Source organism: Paroedura picta, chromosome 2 (assembly GCF_049243985.1).
Source record: "Paroedura picta isolate Pp20150507F chromosome 2, Ppicta_v3.0, whole genome shotgun sequence".
Classification (NCBI taxonomy): domain Eukaryota; kingdom Metazoa; phylum Chordata; class Lepidosauria; order Squamata; family Gekkonidae; genus Paroedura; species Paroedura picta.
This window is the reverse complement of record NC_135370.1, coordinates 131,343,568-131,366,443: the sequence shown is the minus strand read 5'-3', so window position 1 is coordinate 131,366,443 and position 22,876 is coordinate 131,343,568. Positions and strand designations below refer to the sequence as shown.

The 22,876-nt window shown below is 43.7% G+C and overlaps 1 protein-coding gene across 2 annotated transcripts in view; it reads right to left on the bottom strand.

Annotated features, from left to right (window-relative positions):
* LOC143828797 (cytosolic phospholipase A2 epsilon-like) overlaps positions 1-22,652 on the bottom strand; it is a 62,678-nt gene extending 40,026 nt beyond the window's left edge. The window contains exons 1-3 of one of the 2 annotated variants that reach the window (XM_077319006.1): positions 22,473-22,652; positions 15,598-15,673; positions 1,708-1,844 (exon numbers count right to left, since the gene is read on the bottom strand). In XM_077319006.1, the coding sequence (XP_077175121.1) occupies positions 1,708-1,844; positions 15,598-15,673; positions 22,473-22,598 (339 nt within the window). In that variant the 5' untranslated portion in view covers positions 22,599-22,652. Of the gene's footprint in view, positions 1-1,707; positions 1,845-15,597; positions 15,674-22,468 lie in introns of both variants that reach the window. The other variant, XM_077319007.1, reaches the window with a different exon arrangement.
* Between the last annotated feature and the right edge of the window lie 224 nt (positions 22,653-22,876).

The window sequence follows — 22,876 nt, the reverse complement described above, 5'->3', positions numbered from 1 at the left end:
AAAGGGGTGACGCCCTCCAGCGTTTTCATGGGAGACTCAATACGGGGTGGTTTGCCAGTGCCTTCCCCAGTCATTACCGTTTTACCCCCCAGCAAGCTGGGTACTCATTTTACCGACCTCGGAAGGATGGAAGGCTGAGTCAACCTTGAGCCGGCTGCTGGGATTGAACTCCCAGCCTCACGTACAGATAGCTTCAGACAACATTTCTGCCGCTTACCACTCTGCGCCACAAGAGGCACCTTATATATAATGTAACATATATGTGTGTGTGTGTTATAATATATTGACTTGCAGGAGGCCACTATATGCGACACCAATGCTGGAATGAAGAAGGCCACAGCTTTATTACCTCCCCATGGGAGGGTTGGCACAGCATGGGAGAGGGAGCCTGAATAGCAGTCAGCAGACTGCACCAACAACCCACAGAGTCCAGAGGCACCCTGGGGACCCACACCAATGCGGGGGAGCCAAGGGGCATCCTCCTTATTTGGCTGTCCCCAGGCCACCTGGCAAATGAGCCCCTGGTCTCCCAGCTGGCTAAGCCACGTTCATATAAGCACTGCCTCGTAGAGAGGCCCCGAACCCCAGGGAGTCTGATTGCACACCAGACTCCCTGCCAACAGGCTCCATCCCATGCAAACCTGCAGCTGTGACAATTATTGAACAAAACATCCACCTCAAAACCCTGAACAATTTTGTATACAACAACATACGGTGGGTGGGAGGGAAGCAGCTCCCACAGTGTTCCTGGCGAAGAGGGCGAGACCCACGTGACTTAAATAGCTGCCATGGATCCCACCCTGCCCTTGATGCTGTGCGTGCTGCATTCTGGCATCACACACACTAAAGGGCCACTGGGTGGTCGCCTCCTCCTCTCAGTAAGCCCTCCGTTGTGTCAATGTTCGGCCAAGCTAAGTCTCGGCCGAGTTTTTCAATGTATTTTAACTTAACTGGATTCTAACAGGTAGTAACACAACTATGTGGTTGTGCTTTTGCTTAAGAAAACTGACAGGTCATTATCCTATGATTCTGCTGAAGCAAAAACAATTAAGAGCCTTTTGACTAACAAACATATGATGACATGAGTTTCCATACGCAAGAGCCGTCTTTATTTGATGTACCTGGTGAAGCCAGCTTTTGCCTGAGAAGATTCATGCCACAACAGAAGCTTCATCTCTAATTACATACCACAAGAGTCTTTGATGTTACTGAGTGCACTCGCTAAATTACATTGAGTTTGCCCCCATTGGTTTAGTGATAGCTTTAGTGATAACACAGGAGTTATAATTTAGAAGTTTGGGTGCAATTTTGCATCCATTCATGTCGTGTGAGCCAAAAACTTCATTGTACTTAGCTTACATTTGGAATTATCAGGCACTTCCCCAGGAGTGGGAGAGAACTGGTGACCTCCACAACATATTGAAAGGCTCCAGGAGAAGCAGGAATGGTTTGCATGGCTTCAGATATTACAGTGGGGACTACTTCCTTCTGAGGAGGAAGAAGCTGTAATGGGGCACGCAGGGCTGGCCACGGAGCCTTCAAAAAGGCAGAGAAGGAGGTGTCTGCTGTTGCTCCAGGCTGCAAAGGAGAAGGAATAAGCCAACGGCAACTCCCTTCTCTCTCAGCCCAGAGAATGCGAAAAGGTCCAGTAAGTGAGGGCAACCCATGGACAGGATGATAGAAGAGAAGGATCTTTCAGTTTCTCACCTTGACCTGTTTTTGAATCCTGTAATAGAAGCTCTCATTCCAAACAGGGTCCTTGCAATCATTAATAGTTTTGGTCCGCTGCTTTTCACATGTAGCATTTGGTAACCAGAGGGTCACGTAACAGTCAGACTGACTTACTGTGAAAAGAAGAACAGAATAACTTGCATTGCCTTCTTTGAACAACAGGTGGATTTGAAATAGGTAGCAGATAACAAGGAATATCTCTGGGACATTAAGGCCATTAAAGTACAGGATCAGGCCCTTCCTTCCTTCCTTCCTTCCTTCCTTCCTTCCTTCCTTCCTTCCTTCCTTCCTTCCTTCCTTCCTTCCTTCCTTCCTTCCTTCCATTTGGAAACCTTAAGTGTAGTTATAGACATGAATGGCACATGAATGTCAATTGCTAAACAGAGCTGAAACAAAAATAGCACTGCACCTTTGATCATTTTGCAATGCATCTTCGTTTGATTATTCTTTTATGTACATCCCCCCCCCCCCCGAGAATGAATACAAAATGCTGGCAAAGGGCTGTGTGTGGAGTGTTGAACCAGGAGCTGGAAAACCTGGGTTCAAATCCCATTCTTACATGAAGATCACTCTAACCGTGAGTCAGGGCCATTCCGCACGACTTAAATATAGCAGAAGTCTTACCTTTGGTAAATGCTACTAATTCAAGGTTCTGCATGACGTCGCACACAATCTGCAACACTCCTGCAACAATCCCGCAAAAAGCGCTTCATTGTAGCGCTTTACAGGAAATCCAGAAAAGTGGATTCCCCCTGAGAAAACCGCTACACTTCTGCACACAAGGTGCAACACATCAGCGAAAGGCATGTGTGTTCTCAATGTAGCAGTAGAAAGAAAGTCCCTGCCCCGCTCTCGCTGCCGAACTTTCGGCGAAGCGATCGCCATTTTTTTTCCTTAGACGGGGAAAGCAACGAACGAGCGAGGCTTCTCAGAGGCTTCTCCGGCTAAAGTACCTCCACAGAAGTGATTAAAAGTTAAACAAAGCTCCCTGCTGCAAGTGTCTTTAACGTTCCCAAGCACAATACAGCCCCTTGTTACCGCGATCTGCCGCTTTTGCCTGCAGCACTTTTCAATAGCGCACAGATTTAGCCACATTGCCCTTTGTGTGGAATGGCCCTCAGTTCTCTCTCTCTCTCTCTCAGCCTTACCTAACTCACAGAGGTTGTGCAAAGAAGCATTCAGGTACACATCTGCATGTAGATGGAATCTATCCATGCTTCAGTACTTTCAGTTGGATGGACCTTAAGGCAGTCTTGTGGAACTATGCATGATCAGTACTGGATCACAGCAATATCGTGCTGCACAGTGCTAATGCAGTATGGGAAGACAGGGGGTATTGTCACTGTTGCTCCAGCAATGAGATGTGTTCCTTTCTCCCTTCTTTTCAAAGCAAGAGATAGGGGAGACTGTTGTTTAGCCACAGAAAAATCTTCTCACCTAATCTCCCCGGCTGCATGGCACATGTCATTATATTCACTTCATGATTCCTGGCTGGCTGGGAACATGAAGTAAAGTAGAAGGAACCCCTAACACTGGTGCTAAGACTGCAACATATTAAGAATGCAAAGACAAGGTAGTGGGCTTTCCTGTGGCATTTCTCCACCTCTCAGAACCAATAATGCAATAAAACCATAATAAGCTACCTTTATACAGTTACAGACAGCTATCAGCATCCTCTTAATTTCCTGGCTCCAGCAGGAGTGGGGCACTTCTAGGCCGCCAGGCCTCAGCCTCATGCTCAGCCAAATGCTCAGCTGAAGAGTTCCATCAATGAGTTCTGACAGGGCTCGTGTCTCCTTCTGGGAGCTCATATGGGGACTAGAAGAGGGAAGGCCCTGGTCCTGATCAAGGCCAGATGGATTTCTCTTGGGCCAGAGACCACTTGCCTGTTGAAACCAACAGAGTGTAATGCTCTTTGGGGGGGGGGATATATTTGGAGAGGTGGCCTCTCGGGTATACCAGGCCTAGACTGAGAATGGCCTTAAAGATCAAAACCAGCACCTTGAACCTAATTCAGTACTCCACTGGAAGCCAATGTAACTGCCTGAGCACAGGATGTATATGAGCCCTCCATGGTGTTCTGGTGAAGACTATGGCAGCTGCATTTTGGACCAGCTGCAACTTCTGAAGCAGGGACAAGGGAAGGCCTGCGTAGAGCGAGTTATGGAAGTCTAGTCTGTAGTCTACCATTGCATGGATGACTGTGGCTAAGTGATCCATGGCCATATTCCACTCACACCCACTTTGGTTGTTGTAAGGTTTGTTGACCTGACTGTAGGTGTTCAAAAGGCTACTTTAGTATCTGACTATCTGTTGAGGGGAGCTTTGTCTCTTAAAGCAGGTCAGTGTTTGGGGCCTTTGGGGCCTTTTTTGCCTGCTTTGTGATGTCCAGGCTGGTATTAATAACAGTTATGCAATTAAATAAATTATACTCTGAAAATTGTTTTGGTCTCTAAGATGCTTCTAGATCTTGTACTGCAGGCAAACATAGGCACCCTCCTGAAATTAGACTGCTTTACAGTATTTCTTCCTAACAGTGCAGCATAGTTTTCCTAGCTTGGTGTAGTGGTTAAGAGTGGCAGCTTCTAATCTGGAGAGGTGGGTTAGATTCTCCACTCATCCTCTACATGCAGCCAGCTGGGTGAACCAGGGCTAGTCACAGTCCTGTTTGAGCTGTTCTCACAAAACAGTTCTGTTAGAGCTCTCTCAGCCCCACCTACCTCACAGGGTGTTTGTCATGTGGAGAGGAAGGGAAGGCGGTTGCAAGCCACTTATTCTTCTTTCTGCAGCTGTAGCTGCCCTTTCCCCAGAAGGGTTTTGGAGGGGTTTTTTTTAAGGCAGTTGCTATTGCCATCTGACATTTTAATGGTTCACTAGAGTCTAAGCTTTCACTTATTTATTTATTTGTTTGTTTATTTAGAAAAAAGTTGAAGTCTCTGCACCTGTTGTAGAATTATAAGGGGAAATATATGGGCAGCACAGTTTTCCTTAAAAAAAAGCTGGGACATCAGTGATCAAGGCAAAAGACTGTTACAACATTAGATGGCAATAGAGCAATGGCACAAAATGCAAGGGAAATACTGGCCTGCTGCATGCATTCATCCATGGATAAATTTAGAGTCCAGTGGCAACTTTAAGATCAGCATAGTTTTATTCAAGGTATGAGCTTTCATGTGCACACACACTTCCTCAGAGACAATGTCATGGGATGGAAGTAATCAGGTCATACTTAACAGGCAAAGTGTGAGGGTAAATTAACATACAGCATAATGAAAATGGTTAACAGATTCCAGAGATAAATGTGGGGGGGGGGGGACACACGGGTGACACACCTATTTGGATTTGTTTGCGTTCACTTGAGATTGAATTGCATGGAAAACGTCTTGGGTTCAACAAATGTGTCTACATTAAGAGAATAATGGGCGACTGGATAATCAGTTGCTGACAGCAGTTAGCTGAGACCTTGCCCTTCTGCCTCTGCCTGTCCTCTCAAGCATGGAAGCCCCTTAGGCATCAACTTCTTTGAAACAGAGAATTTGGCTGTTTCAAAACAGGCAGTGAGCCAACAACTCCTGGTCAACCATGTCAAGTGCTATTTAAACAGGTTGGATACACACTTCTCTTGGATGCTTTAGGATGCTTAGGGCTGATCCTATGTAGAGCAGGGGGTTGGACTAGATGACCTGTATGGCCCCTTCCAACTCTATGATTCTATGGTTCTATGATTCTATAATTAATTGATGACCAATTTGATTATATTTAAATAAACTAGTTAAACCTACTGTAAGCTGTTGATTAGCAGGGTGGCAGTTTGCCAATGAAGACACAACTCACTATTCACGTAAACATGGCCACAGCCTTTTATTGAATGCCTCCCCTAACAGGGTTGGCCTGGCATGGACAGAAGACTGACCCCCTCAGTCATCTGGATGGCTTAACCCAAGGGTCCATAGATGTCCTGGGCCCGCTTCATCCCAGCCAGGAGAGCAGGTCCTCATCACCCGAATCCCTCACTGGGAAGCAACCATATCAGGGCCTACCAGGTGTCCACCTCACTTTGGCAACCCTAGGTCGCTTGGCTATGAGCTCCTGGCCTCCCAGCTGGGTAGGGCACACTTGTATCTCTGCGGGTTTCATTAAAGAGACCCCTAATCCCCAGTGCACAAACTGGAATCCTTGCCAACAGGCTCCTGTTGTGGCTAAACCGCATCTGTGATGAAAAACAAACACAACACGAACAGTAACAACAAATATAACATTGGGAGCAAAGCTGTTCAGGCTGCAGACTGCCTAGAGGGTGTGAGGCGGGAGCATGTGGTCTTATAAAGGCACCAGCACCCCACCTCCCATGCACACTGCAGAGCCGCATGCTCTCACCTGCATCCTCAACGGCCACTCCCCGCAGCATCAATGGCAGCCATAGTATGTCCCGGCCACTAATTGTCTCGTCGTCATTTAGGTATAAGGGTGGCAAGTGTAATATGTGTGACTCATAACCTCAGAGATTTGAGAGGGTGGTAGTGGAGAAGAGGTATCACAGTTACATAGTATGGTGACAGAGGAATAGATTGCATAGAAGTGAAACTATCTTACAAAGTTCAGGTATTAGACGCTATTGCCTGGGGTATGCATACTTCCAGTCAGCAAAGATAGAAGACTTCCTTCAGCCTACAAAACTTTCCTCCAACTTCTGTGTCTAGAATTCTCCTTAGGCTGGAGAAAGGCTTCAGACTTTGCTGAATGGAGAGATAGTATGTTCACTTTTGCTTCAGACTTTGCTGAATGGAGAGATAGTATGTTCACTTTTGCAAATTTGCTTTGTTACTGTTGAATTGACTGAAATCTTCTATGGTCACTGACCACATCCAAGATATCATAAAATTAGGGAATCAGAAAGGCACATTAGAATGCCACTGAATCCACCCTAAAATTAATACAGAACCATTTGAACAGATGATTACAGGGATATGTACTATAAGCTTTGTAACCTCAAATTAAGAGGCATTAAATCAACTGGCTCTGCAACTTCTGCTTTGTGTGACCTCTTTTAAAGTGCTGACAAATACATTCGGTTGCAATCTGTTCTCCTTTGTTGAACTTTATTACAATTCTGGTAGTTGAAATGTTAATTTTAATACATTTGTTTACATTGCCATTTCCTTCTCTTGTTAACATTTTTTTTGCACCACTGCATAACTAAATCTGATAGCTGCATAGCATAATGATGGCATCCTTGTCAGTGTAAGTTGTCTTAGAGAGCCAGATTGGTACAGTACTTAGGAGTACTCCCCGCTCCCCCACATGCAACCAGCTGGGTGATCTGGGGCTTGCCACAGCACTGATAAAGCTGTTCTGACCGAGCAGGAATATCAGGGCTCTCTCAGCCTCACCAGCCTCACAGGCTGTCTGTTGTGGGGAGAGGAAATGTGAGCCACTTTGAGACTCCTTTGGTTAAAAGCAGCATATAAGAACCAATCCTTCTTCTTATGATTATTGATTGTGATCAAGTCTCAGGATGTGATCAATGTTTATTTAATTAAATGCAACTGGGGACTTACCTACCCCAAGCCACTATTGAAGAGGCAGCAGGGTGGGCGGGAAGGAGGATGTGCAGCGTCCTCACTCAGCGGGAAAGGGAGGGGGAGAGAGGCGAAGTGTGCACGGGGCTGGAGATGAAGGCAGGTGGCTCGTTGGCACTGCTGTGACCAACTAATTGTGGGAACACCGAAGGTGCAGGCTCTCTAATTCTGTGTAAGGTTTTGGGCCAACAATGTTGTGTTAAGATAATAAAGCTGTGGCCATGTCAATGATTTCTAGACTACTTTTAAAATTGCAAAGTATTTATAGAAACTTACAAATAGATAAAAACGGCCACAGTAAAACCACCAACAAATTGTTAAAACATCCAGGAAACACAACCCTCATTGAATTAACTTCAATTGCCCTTAAAGATGGCAAATCTGCATGGCATGGTGATATCAGTTCAATTAATCTATTGTTGTGAACTGCCACATGCCACCAGAACTGGGGGTGGCAGCATACATATGTAATTATAAATAAAATAAATAATTTCTTATTCATAAAAACTAAATAAAAGTGGCATAATATGTTGTGGGAAATCATTTCCCAGGAAATTCCCTGCAGTTTGCCTAAAAACAAAGAAGTGACCCCTCCCTCAGTGAAAGGAGGAAGCAATTGTGTTAATATGTATAAAAAGAAAGCACAGCATTGAGATTCTGCCAAGAAAGAGACAATACAGCTAGAGTGGACTAAAGCATTTTAGGGGTGCTGGATCTTTGTAGAGCTAATGTAGGTTGGCCGATCTGCTGCTCTGTAATAGTGTCTCTTACATCCAGTTGTGGGGTCATAAAGAAAACAAAATACTACAGAAATGGGCATAAGCCTCCAGTGTTCTCTTCTTCAAGAGCAACTAATCCACTAGCCCCCAGAACTTAACATAAGCACTAACCTCAGAAACTTCATATCAATTGGTGAAGTGGAGTGCTTTTAACAAAATGTGCAAATACTATTTAAGACTAAGTGTTACTCAAACTATGTAGAAGGAAGATTTTTATGTAGGACAATCTAGGGGTAGTTAAACTGCAGCCCTCCAGATGTCCATGGACTACAAGTCCCATGAGCCCCTGCCAGCAAGTGCTGGCAATGGCTCAAGGGAATTGTAGTCTATGGACATCTGGAGGGCCGCAGTTTGATTATCCCTCAAAAAATATTCCTCTGCACACTGTAAATGTATACAATGCCTTGGATTCTACCTAGAACTTCCACAGGTGCAGATTTTTGTCAGGATCCCACCTCCTGTACACTGTCTCTCCACACACACTCCTCATGACCCTGCCTCCCAGGAGGCCATGGAGGACAGCTAGCCACTCTGATAAGCCAACCGTTGCCTTCCTACTGCGCCTGCCCTTACTCTGCAGGTCTCCCTCTTATCTTTAGGGGCCTGCCCACCCTGTGGTCTCCCTCACCCCTTCTTCCATCTATTTTTAAAAAGTGCTTCACTCCTAGTCTCCTAATAACAGAAGTAATGTCTCCATACTATCTATATTATGATACAAAGGAAGAATTAAAAGAATTAAAAAATTAAAAAGCAGAGGAAAATTATTGCATTCAAAGATCACATGAATCAGAGTGTCTAGACTACCTGCACTACATTCATATATTGTGTTAGAGGACAGTATCTTAGTGAGCCTCTTGTGGCGCAGAGTGGTAAGGCAGCAGTCATGCAGTCTGAAAGCTTTGCCCATGAGGCTGGGAGTTTAATCCCAGCAGCCGGCTCAGGGTTGACCCACCCTTCCGAGGTCGGTAAAACGAGTACCCAGCTTGCTGGGGGGTAAATGGCAATGACTAGGGAAAGCACTGGCAAACCACTCCGTATTGAGTCTGCCATGAAAACGCTAGAGGGCATCACCCCAAAGATCAGACATGACTGGGTGCTTGCACAGGGGATACCTTTACCTTTTTACAGTATCTTAAGATACCTCCCTTGTAAATTCAGACATGCCAACAATGAGAAACAGTCTATAGTGAGGAACACCTATAATGAGGAACAGTCAAATGTGAGCAGTGATCAGGGAGCTCTTCAGGTGGAGGAATGCAAACATGCACTACAGATTGTAGTGTTATAATCATACTTAATAGACATTTCTTGATCATTCTTACAGCTTCCTGATGACTGTCCAAGGAAAGACTGAGGAGCTGTAGTCATTGCTCAACAAGTTTATCCCAGTGGGAAATATGAGTTCTCTCTGACTAAACCAGCATTTTAAAGACCAATGTTAAGGAGTCTATTTCAACAAGAACTGATAATGCTCAAGGGGGGAAATCAGGAAGTAGAAAGCTTTTAAAACATAATGACAAGTGAAAAGAAACTAAGGAGAACCCCTGAGGGGCTTCTCTGACCACCAGATTGAATAGCATTAAGTAAGTTTATTTATTTATATTTGGATTTATATTCCGTTCTGTTGCCAAAGACTTAGGGTGGATCATAGCATGGATAAAATTAAGAGTTTAAAAAACAGAATACAAATTTAGATAAGTTAAAGTTTGGTTAAAAGAAAAGATTACTTCCTCTTTGCTTACTATTTGTTGTTCCAGGCAATAAGTGTACTACCATAAGAAGTATATTTAAAACTATGTAATTTTGTTAAAAAACCATTTCAATTACCATACAATAGCCCTCATTTCTCATGCTAGTAAGATCCTGCTCAAAATCATACAACAATGCATAGCAACAATCATTGACAGGGAATTATCATATGGTCAAACTCACTTTCAACAGGAGCATGGCACTGGTGATCACATAGCAAAGCTGTGGTGGATTTTGGAAAAGTCATCGGAATATTAGAAGGATGACTACATCTGCTTTATTGACTACAAGAAAGCTTTTGATTGTGTGGGTAACAACAAACTGTGGAAAGTCCTGCAAAATTTGGGGGTGCCAGTACATTTGATCAAACTGATGCAGTCGCTCTACGCAAACCAAGAATTCATTGTATGTACATAATTTGGTGACACTGACTGGTTCAAAATGGAGAACGGAGTGCTCCAAGGTTGTATTCTTTCCCGCTTCCTGTTTAACTTGTATGCTGAGATCATTGTGAGAGAGATTGAACTCAAAGAATCAAACACTGGAATTAAGATTGGAGGAAGGATCATAAAAAACCTTTGGTTTGCTGATGACACTACCCTTCTGTCAGAAGCTAAGGCAGGCCTAGAACAGCTGGTTACTAAGGTCAATGAAATAAGCAAGAAATGTGGCCTTTTTAAAAACACTAAAATGACAAAAATAATGACCACGGCAAAAAACAGACGTCACAATAACAACTGATTGTGAAGAGATCGAATGCATTCAAGAATTCATTTTTCTTGGATCACAAATTGATGTGAGTGGTGGTTGCAGTTTGGAAATAAAACGTTGAATTGCTCTGGGTCGTTCAGCAATGATGAGCTTGGACTGAACATGGAAAAGCAAAGACATAAGCTTGACTATCAAACGTAGGTTAGTTAAATCTGTACACAGCCCGTGGCGCCACGGGCGCCACGGACTGAATAAAAGAGTAAGGGGTAGTGGGGAGGAGTTAGGGCGGGACCGGTCCGGGATAAAAACTCGGAGGGGCCAATCAGGAGCCGCGAAGCGGCTCCTGATTGGCTCCTCCGAGTGGCACTCCAGGGCCAAGTGTCTAATTGGGAGGCGCGCGAAGCGCGCCTCCCTGTTGGACACTTGGCCCGTCTCCCGGACGCCGCGCCACACACTCCAGTCCTCCCCGAGCAGCCATCCTGGTCGGATGGCTACCACGCAGGAGCCTCACCCCACTTCCCTAGGCTCAGGGAAAATCGCTTCCCCTCCGCCCACAGGAGGCCCTTCCCAAACTCTCCTCGCTCGCCCCCTCAAACCGCGCTTGCAGCCGCTGCGGCCCGACCTCCAACAACGATGCACAGCCCAGCCGCCTGCGAATGACCCGCGCTCTGACTTCTCCACCACAACGGAGAGGCCGCCGCTGACATGATGGGGCCACCAACCGCTCGACGCCGGACCCCATGTCCTACCTGCTCGCCTACGGTGCCTCCTCGCCGCCAAGACAATGACGCTGCCGAGCCGCCGCCCGCAGTTCAAAATGGCCGCGCCGACCACCAACGCGCCGACGACCCGCTGCCAGCTTCAATGGCCGCTCAGCAAACACGCTCCCTGACCTCCGCCAGTCTCCACTGCCGCCGCGCCCAGCCTGGACCCTGACGAGCCCCACCGCGGGAAACTGTACGCTGCCGGGACCAGCCTGCATGCTCCCCGCCGTCCCACCTTCGCTGGCACCGCCGCACCCAGCCTGCGACCTCCACGATCGCCCCCGGAACAAGGAGCATTTTACAGACGACGCCGCGCCCAGCCAACGCCCTCGAAGATCGCCGCCGACAGGAGGAGGCCACCGCCGAGCCGCTCTGCGGGACGCGCGGCCCCAGACATCGCCGCACGCCCTCTGCTTCGCCGCCCGCCGACAGGAGGAGGCCGCCGCCGAGCCGCTCTGCGGGACGCGCGGCCCCAGATATCGCCGCATGCCCTCTGCTTCGCCGCCCGCCGACAGGAGGAGGCCGCCGCCGAGCCGCTCTGCGGGATGCGCGGCCCCAGACATCGCCGCATGCCCTCTGCTTCGACGCCCGCCGACAGGAGGAGGCCGCCGCCGAGCCGCTCTGCGGGACGCACGGCCCCAGACATTGCCGCACGCCCTCTGCTTCGCCGCCCGCAATCCACCGCGCCGCCCCCTGCTCTGCGCTCAGTCCTCGCTCTCCCGTCCACCACAACATGGCCGCGGACGCCTCCTCGCCTCCTTCACGCCGCAGATGCCTCGCCCAGGTAGGTTCCCCCGCAGAACCCTAACCCTTCTTCCCCTTGCCCTTCTTCTGCCCTTCTTCTCCTTGCCTCCCTGCCCACACAGAACTCTTTGCACATCACTGTGCCATCTATCTCCCTCTTCTAGCGCCCATTTTCTTCCTTTTTAAAATGGGCTTAAAATCTAGTCTATCATATTTCAAATAGCCACTTATGGCTGTAAAAGTTGTATGATGAAAATATCGGACAAGACAACTAAGAGGTGATATGATAACCATCCTCAAATATTTGCTGTCATATAGAAGATGAAGCAGAATTGTTTTCTATTGCCCCAGATGGGTGGACCAGAACCAATATGTTGAAATTAATTCAAAAGAATTAATTCAAAAGAAACTGCTGTCCTTTCTGTCTGACTTCCTCAAGCTAAAATCTACTGAGGACTTTGCATGACTCCCCCCCCCCCCAAAATAATATGGACAATGTTAATATTTATTCTGGATTCTAATGTTTTAATGCTTTACTGTCAATTTCAATATTAATCAACTTAAATGTTATTCTATATTTTTGTAATTTATAGGTATTTTGTGTTATTATAATCTGCCCTGAGTTTCCAAAGATAGGGTGGAATGCAAATTCCAAAATTAAAATATAAGTTACAGATTTAGAAGAGTAATTATTTTACTTTATAAATAACAGTAAACCTTGCTTGATTCCTTCAAGTAATCCTCTATTCAGGAAAAGCAACCTTAAATAGGGTCATCTTCTACCAGACTAATGTGTAGATAGAAGATCCACTTCTGGCTGGAAAACGAATGCCGTCAGCAGTCCAATAATAGAAAAACTATCCAGTGATTTTTAAATAATGTGTTACATATTATGGCATAATACATTGATGATGCTGAAAGCCAGTAAGTTCCTCCCACAAAGGAATTTATACAGTTAGGGCAATAAAGACTTATTTACAGGTGTTGGTTTGCAGATGCACAGAAATATAAGAAACTGTAGACACAGAACTATCCCAATAACCGGTAGCATCTTATTCTTATTCTGCCCTCTGAGGCTTCACTTCTTGAAATTCTGCCCAGTGGCTCACTCAGACTACTGAAAAACTAGGCATGGTTCTACTGCAGCTGCTGAGTGGCCAACTGGCCTGGAGAAAAATGTCCTGCCCTTTAGTAGAAGTTTAGTGGGCTTGTTTTTTCAGGCCAGTTGGCAACCCTATATACCGCTGCTCAAAAGCGGTATGCTGCTTCTTGGAGAGAATCCTACCCAGAATCCTACCCAGGCCTATTTAGTGTGACTTGCTCTCAGTAAAGTACTTTTAAAATTGTGCTGTTCCAGGTTACCTGCTGCTCCAGCTTCTTCTCCATTGCTGCATGCAATATCTCCACACTCATACTTTCTATCTCCTCCTGGAGATAGTTTCCTTCCCACCTTCTGTTTATCTCTTCCTTCCTGCTCCTGGAACTCCTCCCTGTAACACTTCCCTTATGATACCCCACATTTCTGTGCTGTGTTGCTACTGCCCTTTTCTGACACAACAGCTATGCTTTTCCTAAGATATACAGAGGTGTCATCCAACAAATGTCTCAATATATCTGTGTAACCTGTTTCCACAACCCTCTTTGTTATGATGAAATCTGATTCAGTTAGGATCTATTTCATAATCCTGTAGGAAACTGTAGTTGCAAAGTGGTACTTCCATCTGAACTAACTTGTCCTGCTTCCATTCTCAGATTTGCATCCTCCTACGTGCGACATGTATGAGGTACTTGTTATTTAGGTTAGAACATTAGGTATGATAATTTAGCAAAGCATGACAATGGCCTTGTCACTTGTAATTGTGTATTAAAATTAAGGATTTCATAAACTTTGTAGACATATACAGCCAAATATTATATTACAGCAGTTACATAAAGGGAACCCAAATCTGCTTGTATATGGGCGATGTCCTCATGCAAATACTACCTCATTTGTGCACTTGTAATTTGGGGTATGGCCTTGATTGCATGGAGTTGTCATTCCAGTGTCTCCTGGGAACATGCAGAACTAGGATTGCCTGAACACCTAGTGGTTCAGTTCACTTTTGACAAACAATGGTGATCAAGCTGTTTATTTTTGTCAATTAGTTTGGCTGTTTGCATGTATTTGGGATAAATAGGAAACTCATCCCTGTGTGCCAGTAGAGCAGCAAGAAGCATAGAGAGTAGAAGTGTTGGTTTTTATACCCCACTTTTCAATACCCAAAGGAGTTTCAAAGTGTCTTACAACTGCCTTTCGTTCCTGTCCCCACAACAGACACCTTGTGAGGTAGGTGAGGCTGAGAGAGTTCTGAGAGAACTGTGACTGTTCCAAGGTCACCCAGCTGGCTGCTTGTGAAGGAGTGTGGAATCGAACCTGGATCTTTTCAGAGGCCACTGCTCTTAGACACTACACCATATCAGCTCTGACTTTCAGCTGATCATTCCCTTCTCAGGTTCTACATGAGTCCTTGCTTTTTAGGATGCAAGAATAAATTGGGGGCAATGAGAAGACAAATGAATTGCTTTTCTCTCACTGTCCCATTTGAGAAGATATCATTAGCAATCAGTTTTTTGGGTGCATGGTAGGGGGGGGGGCAGAAGGGATCAACATCTCATTTCGTTTTTCCAAGTGAGGATATATGAAGATGATAATTTGTCTCCCATCTCCATGCTTTTCAACCTTGCATGGATGCAGTGATTTTCCCCCCAGGAAAATGCAGTGATTTTTCAACACACACCCCCACAAAAAAAAAATCACTGGGTGGTTAGAAACACCTAAGGCAGAGATCAAAAGTACAGCTTCTGTTCTCAGGTTTGCTGCATGGCTATTTTTCCTTGGAGAGGGTGCATTAGAAGCCCAGTTGATCCCCTGATCAGCTGGAAGTCAGTTTCTAATTTGTCCCTGAAACATTGCTGTGTATCAGCTAGTCTAGGACTCAGGAAAGTGCTGAGAGATCAGATGAGCTGAGATTGGCTTCTGACCACAAGAGTAATTGCAATCCTACTCTTCAACCAGTTGTTTGGTGCAAGCTGAATCTATCACTGCTTGGCACTCAGTTGGTGGATACGCTTGGTTTCCAAAGAGGTTCACACAGAAACTCATAACATTCCTGCTCAGAATGAGTGATTCTCTTCATATGATCGTACTGGTGCAAGTAACGTCTCCTTAATGACTTAGTAGCCTTTTGAAGAAATTCAAATCAACTCCTAGCCCCAAATATTTGTTCATTTTCACATTTTCTTTGATCCTTCTCAATTCACTGATGTTTCTGAATTGTTCTTTTCACCTACAAGCAATATAAATCGTTTCTCCTGTTCAGATTATGACTTTATGGGTCATCAAACTGTAAGTCATGCTTAATCAACAGGATACAGTTTGTTATGAAATCATCTAGTTAATGATGAAATCCTGGAATGTGCTCTGAAGTTCCAGTTACTTTACCAACATGTCATGTGCTTATTAATTGTTAGCATATCACTTTAAAAGGGAAGGGCACTTACAGACATCAGCTTTGCGGAGATTTCTCATTCGTATTATTCGCACAGTAAGCAAGTTGCAAGGAAATGTGTCCATAGGCTGGAAAAGACAAGGTTTAGAAAGCTATGGTAAGTAATAATTTGTTCTGAGGACTGAGTAAGAGTCCTGTTGACAAAAGTTAATGAAACCATTAGTCACTCTGCACAATGACATTTAAAGAATGAAAAGGCACATTTCCTAGGTGATTGCTCAAAACACACTAGCCATGCTCAGAACACACTGATCAGAACACACTACCCCATTCTTCAGCAGAACAAGCAGGGCTGATGAAGGAATCTGCACCTAGATGTACTTATAAGAATATATAGCTAGAGCCCAGACTGTATTCCATTACAGAACTTTTCCCGGTTCTCCAATTCCACTGCAGTGCACCAATCTCCACTGGATGGGACAGAGGACCCTGAAGAATGATTTGAAGGGAATGAGTCAAAATTGCCGATTTAATCTAGAACGGTGTTATGAGTATGCATATATAGAAGACCCTCAGCATTTATGGATCTGTTACTCACAATTCCACTTATTTGTAGCCTTCTGCCTGACCATATGAAATGCCACCAGGAGTTTGGTTGAGGCCAGGGTGAGGAAGATCTAGCTGTTCCTCTAGTGCCCTGTTAGTTGTTAAATCACCCTGGATATATTTAGCAGATTCAACTGGTGGCTTGGTAGGAAGGTTGTGGGTTGGGGGATGGGTGGGAGAGCAGGAGGGTTTTTTAATGAATATCTTACTGAATTGATGCTTTGTATTTTAATGAATGTTGTTAGCCACCGCGAGCTAGATGGCAAGGAACATCAGCCTAGATATCAAATTAATAATGAAATAATAATAATAAAGTAATAAAGCATTTGGTGGGGCCAACTGACCCATAACATTTACAAGCCCCCCCCCCCAGACTGAGAGATTGAACTTGCTGAGGGAGTGTCAAAGTTATTGTTGAAGTGCTGTTCTAATTGTTCCAGTTGATGTGTTGTTATTGTTATACTGTTATATTGACTTTGATAGTGTTCTATGTAAATGTTCCAAAATGTTTTATGTAAACCACCTAGAGCCATAGGGAAGGGCAGTATAAAAATCTAAATAAATAAATAGATAAATAGATAAATAGATAAATAGATAAATAGATAAATAGATAAATAGATAAATAGATAAATAGATAAATAAATAAATAAATAAATAAATTTGGATATGTTTGGGCTTTATGAATGCAATCCAATCATGCTGTATTCATACTGAAGTGAACATGTACAGGTGCCAGTGAGCCCTGTGTGCTTGGTCATGAGCAGGGGTTGGGCCAATGCACTTGTTTTCCCCTCCCCTCAGTTCCCATCCCATATTGACTGGCCCCTACGTATGTCTTTTTGACAGATCAACTGCTAAATGCTAATAAAATCATAACAGAAGATAACTTTGAATCTCATTTCTCCCATTTTATCTTTAATTTCCAAGGAGTACCCACTATTTCCACAGCATCCTTCCACACTACTTAAACAAATGCACTGTGAAGTTATGTTAGCCAAAGTAGATTCAATTACATGGATTTTTTTTACCATTCCTTTAAAATGTTATGCATTTGAGCTCATTGAATTCATTTCATTAATCTAGGGCTGCTAGTAGTTTACAAGGTGGCATTTATGAAATGCTCCCCCTCTCTATAATTCATTCTGCATTTCCTGCACTTAGTGGTTTAGAAACAGCTGGGTTTCAGCCTCCAGTCCTTGGATGAAAGGGATTGATGCATTCCATGAGTTTGCACAACTTTGTGGAACTTAAACCAACATCACAAATGCTGCAATGGTCAGGGAATACCATTTGAGAAGTCAAGCCATTTTTATCATCTCAGAACTCAGAAACCATTATTAGCATAATAAACCATAATCCAGAGAGAACAGAACCAAATACCAAAGCTAATTTATAGAAAGATATATTTCCGCATTAGCAAAAAGTGACTAATTAATTTCAGTATGTTTTCAAGAGCAACAGCAGTCCTGGCATGGCTCTGAATAGCTCTGAATAGCAGCTCATTGGGCTGAGAAAGATGGACAATCCAACACAACATGTATTAGTGTGCCCGGGACTTCAAAGCCGTGTAAGCAACATCTCCATTCACATCACTTCTAATTCCATTTTCAGGTGGAACTTAATTGAAAGTGTAACAATACAAATATGATTCATGAGACTGTGTAAACTTTAAAAAATAACCTGCAGATTCTCTAATGCTGGTGAAATGCTACAATGGCAATAATCATTTCCTGTAATTAAGATATTTAGCTATGATGTTCATTAGTAGAATAAAGTATCGGTGTGTTCTTTGCACACTTTTCTTTCCTGTGGATGGGGTTCTAACTGCATGGAAAATAACAGGCATGTTATCATTAATTAATTGTTATTCATCATTTAACAGCTTAAGGGAAATTGCTTTACAGTTTGTATCTGCTTTGTCCTGACAACAATGAAGTATGTCACTTATCTACATATGAGGAACTGAATCTTAGACAGTATTTTGCATAAAAGATATCACAGCTGGCAGTTTATTCACTTATTTTTCATATTCAGAGCCCACCTTATTTCCTTACAGTCAAGGGGGCTAACAAAGCACGAGATCTTTTTTAAAAAAAAAAAGATAAATGAATGAAGATAAATTGCTGAAAAACTGTGACTTCTATTAGACATCCTCGGAAATATTTTAGCACATTTTCCTGACTAGAGGAGGATAAATGTCTTTAACAAATAGAGGAAAGATGATCCAGGGAACTACAAGCCAGTTAGTCTGACTTCTGTACCAGAATGGGTCAGTCTGAGAGGACAACTTGATGATTCAGAGGAGTCAGCACGGATTTGTCCACCAGATCAAGCCCATTTCCTTCTTAGGTCCTGCCAGATCAGGTCCTGCCAGATCAAGCCCATTTCCTTCTTAGACAGAGTGACAAGCTTACTGGATTACAGGAACATGATTAACACTAGTTATGGTTCTTCGAATTCTGTAAAGCTTTTGACAGGTTTTCCCATATGTATATATATGTGTGTTTGTGTGTGTGTGTGTGTGTATATATATATATACACACACACACACACACACACATACATACATACATAGATTTTTTATTATTCTATTAGGATATAATAAAATATTAATATAAAGAAACTACAATAGTTAGATTATATAAACTATACTTTACAAACATTTTAGTATAAAACCTTGTTCTACCCCTGTGTCACATCTTCTTAAATAGTTCAGATAAGGACCCCGTTGTTCTTGGAAGGCATCATCAGTTGACTATCAATGTCAATTTGGCCATCTTTGGCCATCTTGGCCAAATCCACCAGTTTAGTCAGCCAGTCCTCTATTGAAGGTAAATCTTGTGTTTTCCATTTTCTGGCTATAACCAGTCTTGCTGCTGTAGTCGCATAGAAGAATAACGTTCTAGTTTCCTTTGGGAGGCACAGTGGTAGTATCCTTAATAGCATATTTTCAGGTTTCAATGGAAAACTAAGGCCCCACATTTTCTGCAATATAGTATAAATTTTAGCCCAGTATTTATATACTTTTTCACATTTCACATTTCCACCACATGTGATAAAAAGAACCCACTTTATCAACACATTTCCAATATTTGTTATCACAGTTTTTTGCAAATGGTGTACTGGTTAGGTGTGGCAGCTTCTAATCTGGCTAGCCACGTTTGATTTCCCACTACACTACTGGTTGATATCAACCAGTTTGATAATCATTTCCATCGAGTTCAGTGGGAGACAAATACTACCTACATCAATATGAAATACTCTGGCATTGCATTCCTCATCCCAAGAGATCCTCCTCCCTAAATTTTAGATATGAGAAAACATTAACATTTCTACTTGCTGGCAAATGAGCTTCTTCCTATCTCAGAATCCTCAAGCAGAGGTGAGGGTGTCTTTTTAAATATATGAACAAAATACATGGATGAGAGGAACTAAACCCTGACCATTCTGCACCTTGTCTGACAGCATTCCATTTCTTCCAGCACTTTTATCCAACTGACTTCATATACTGGAGCATATCTGGAGAAAATATGCTTCAAAGAGCAGAGCACAGCAAGCTCAGGTGATGAAGGAATGAAAGCTTATACCCAGAATGAAACTTAGCTGGTCTCAAATGTGCCATGGTATTCAAACTTTGTGCATTTTTGATTTAATTAAAATAGAATGCACGTGCAGTTTTATATATGGATGGGCAGACTCAGGGCTGAAATTACACTTTACAACATATGCAAGTCCTCCATGGGGACTCATGGCCATAATGCAGGTAAGTTCCCAATGGGAACTTCAATTAAAAGCCATATGGAAGTCCAATTTGGATCAGAGCGCAGCACAAGAGAGCATTTCTTCGTTTCTCCCATGCTGTTTTCCCAGGCTGAAATAGCACTGGGGGCATCACTGTAATTTTGACATGTAGCTTGGCCCTAGATTCCCTCACTAATGCTTTAAACAGTAAAGATTGTCTGAGAGTTCTCAGACCATGCATCAATGGATCTTTCACATAGAGAGATGACCCCATCCTTTGTCACTCAAGAATGATCTATATCCTAAAAGTGTGTATGTGTATTACCACATGTGGATGGGAATCTTTAGTTCTAAACCTTTAATCTTCCAGTCTTCAAGGCAGGCTCCTGGCTGCCTCTCTAATGATTCAAATAAAGGCCTCTGTGGTACTTCCTTCCATGTGTAAGCAAATCTTTTGCATCTCTTTCCAGGCAGGAAAGAAGACAGGTTATCAATCCTCTGTGTGAAGTAATCCCATATCTTCTATATCTCTCCTCAAAGAGCATCTGCCCCAACCTCACCCTTATTTTGTCTACAATGCAGAGAAGTACCTGAGAGAAGACAAACAGGAAGAAGCTGTAACCTCTGTCTTCCCCCCATCTCCCTACCTGCATGCCAATATAGAGAAGGAAAATCTTTGTGATTGCCTAGCTGCTACAGATCCATAGAATCAAAGGGCTTAAACAAACATGGGATATTCACTTTTACAGAATCAGAATAAAAAAGTCTTCTCAAAGCCATTGAAATGGAGCAATCATTGCAGGAAGTGGCAAACCTCTATAGGAAAACATCATAAGAACCTTAAGAAGAGCCTTGCTGGATCATACTAGAGATTCACCTAGTCTAACAGGGGCTAAACAGTTGTCCTAGAGTGGCAATAAACAGAACACAAAGGCCAAGGCTGCCTCCAAGCACTCTGAAACTTTTCCAAAATTAAAGGTTTGCTGCCTCTGTATGTGGAGGTTCTCTTAGTCACAGGCTAGTTGTCCTTCATAGGCCTATCCTCCATAAATCCGTTATTTTAAAGCCCCCTGCGCTCATGGCTATCATTACAACCGCCAACAATGATTCATTCAATTTGAGCACTTGTTGTAATAGAAGTATTGTTGTTGGTCCTGAGCCTATTGCCCACCAATTCTTTAAATGCCCTCAAATTCTAGTATTATGGGAGAGAGACAATACACTGTGCATTATTTTATAAACTTATATCATGTCCTCCCTTAGATGTCTTTTTTTCCAAACTCAAAACTCCCAGACTCTTCTGCCTTTCCTCATACAAAAGGAATGTCACCCTCTTGATTATTTTAGTTACTTTCTTCTGTATTCTAGCTCTGCAAAACACATTTTGAGATACAATGACTAGAACTCTACACAATATTCCAAATGAGGCTGTACCATAACTCTATACAGGGGCAGTACAACATTGGTCATATTATTTTCAATCCCTTTCCCAATATTCCACAGCATGGAGCTGCCTTTTTCACCACTGCCTCAGATTAGGTCAGCATTTTCATCAAGATACCCACTATAATTCCAAAATCTCTTTTTAACTCAGTTTCAGCCAGTTCAGACCTCAGCCTGAGTCACCTAACTCATGTAAAAGATTCTCCTGTAGCTCTTCACAATCTTCCTTGGTTTTCAGCATTCTGAATAATTTGATATCTTCTGCAAAGCTGGCCATTACGCTGCTCACACCCCAAATTCCATAAAACAAATAGAATACGTGTGAAATTAAAAGGCTGCCAACAACAACATACACACATATATGCTGTTGTTGGGTAGAAACATGGCCACAGCTTTATAACCTCCCCACAGCATGGCAGAGGGAGCCTGACCTAGCAGTCAGCGAACTGCATCAAAACCTATGGCTTCCAGAGGTGCCCTGGGGATCCATACCATTTCCAGCCCTTGCCTACTGAAGTCTGCCCTACCTATGTGGGGGGAGCCCCTGGCCTCCCAGCCGGGTAAGTCACACTCGTTTACATTGAGCCCCTGAACCCCAGGGAGTCCAATCACCCACGAAACTCCCTACCAACAGGCTCCATGCAAAACGTGTAGCTGTGATGAAATATTAACCATGAAACATCAACCACAGACACAGCCTGAGGCTGTTTACACATCACATAGGGTGGGAGGGAAGGAAGCTGCTCCACAGCGAGCTGGGCGAAGAGGCCAGGACCCACGTGCATGGCGTCATTATAGGTGTTGTACATCTTGCTTGCCTCTTTATGCTGTGCACGCTATGTAAGCACAGCACACACACTGCATGGGCCAGAGGGCAGTTGCGTCCACCTCCAACCTGCCCACTACCTCATCAACTGGTGGTGCAGTTGATTCCTTGCCGCACACTATTGTTATTATTTAAAATATTTCTATGCCACATTTGTCCATCAGGTGGCAAATATTAAAACATATCAATATTTCAAACATTATAGGCAGCACAAAATACAAATAATTACAAAATATTTAATGCAAACAATCAAAACAAATGGGCAGGAGGGCTAATAAGAATTTTGGGACAAAAAAAAAGTCTTCACCTACTGCTAGAAGACAACAGTAGTCAGAAACAGATACATGTCCCTGGTGAAGACATTCCAAAGGTTTGGCGCCACAACTGAGAAGGATTTTCTTGATTGCCACCCTTCTAGCACCAAATGGCAGGTACATCCAAAGCTGGGCCTCAGAAGATTACCAGAGAGGCTGCGTAGGTTCATGTGGGAGTAGGCAGTCCTTAAGGTAGGTGTGTGTGTGTATGTTTCACTATATATGTGTTTATATATATAAAGTGAAACACATGTATATATTTTTCACTATCTGTAAACTGCATTCCACAGTATAAATAAAAGGCTAAGGGGTGTGGGTGTGGGCTCAGGCCATGATGGGGGGGCAACAATTGGCCCCGGACTGACAAGCGGAGGGTCTAAGGGGCCAATCCGGAGGTGCGC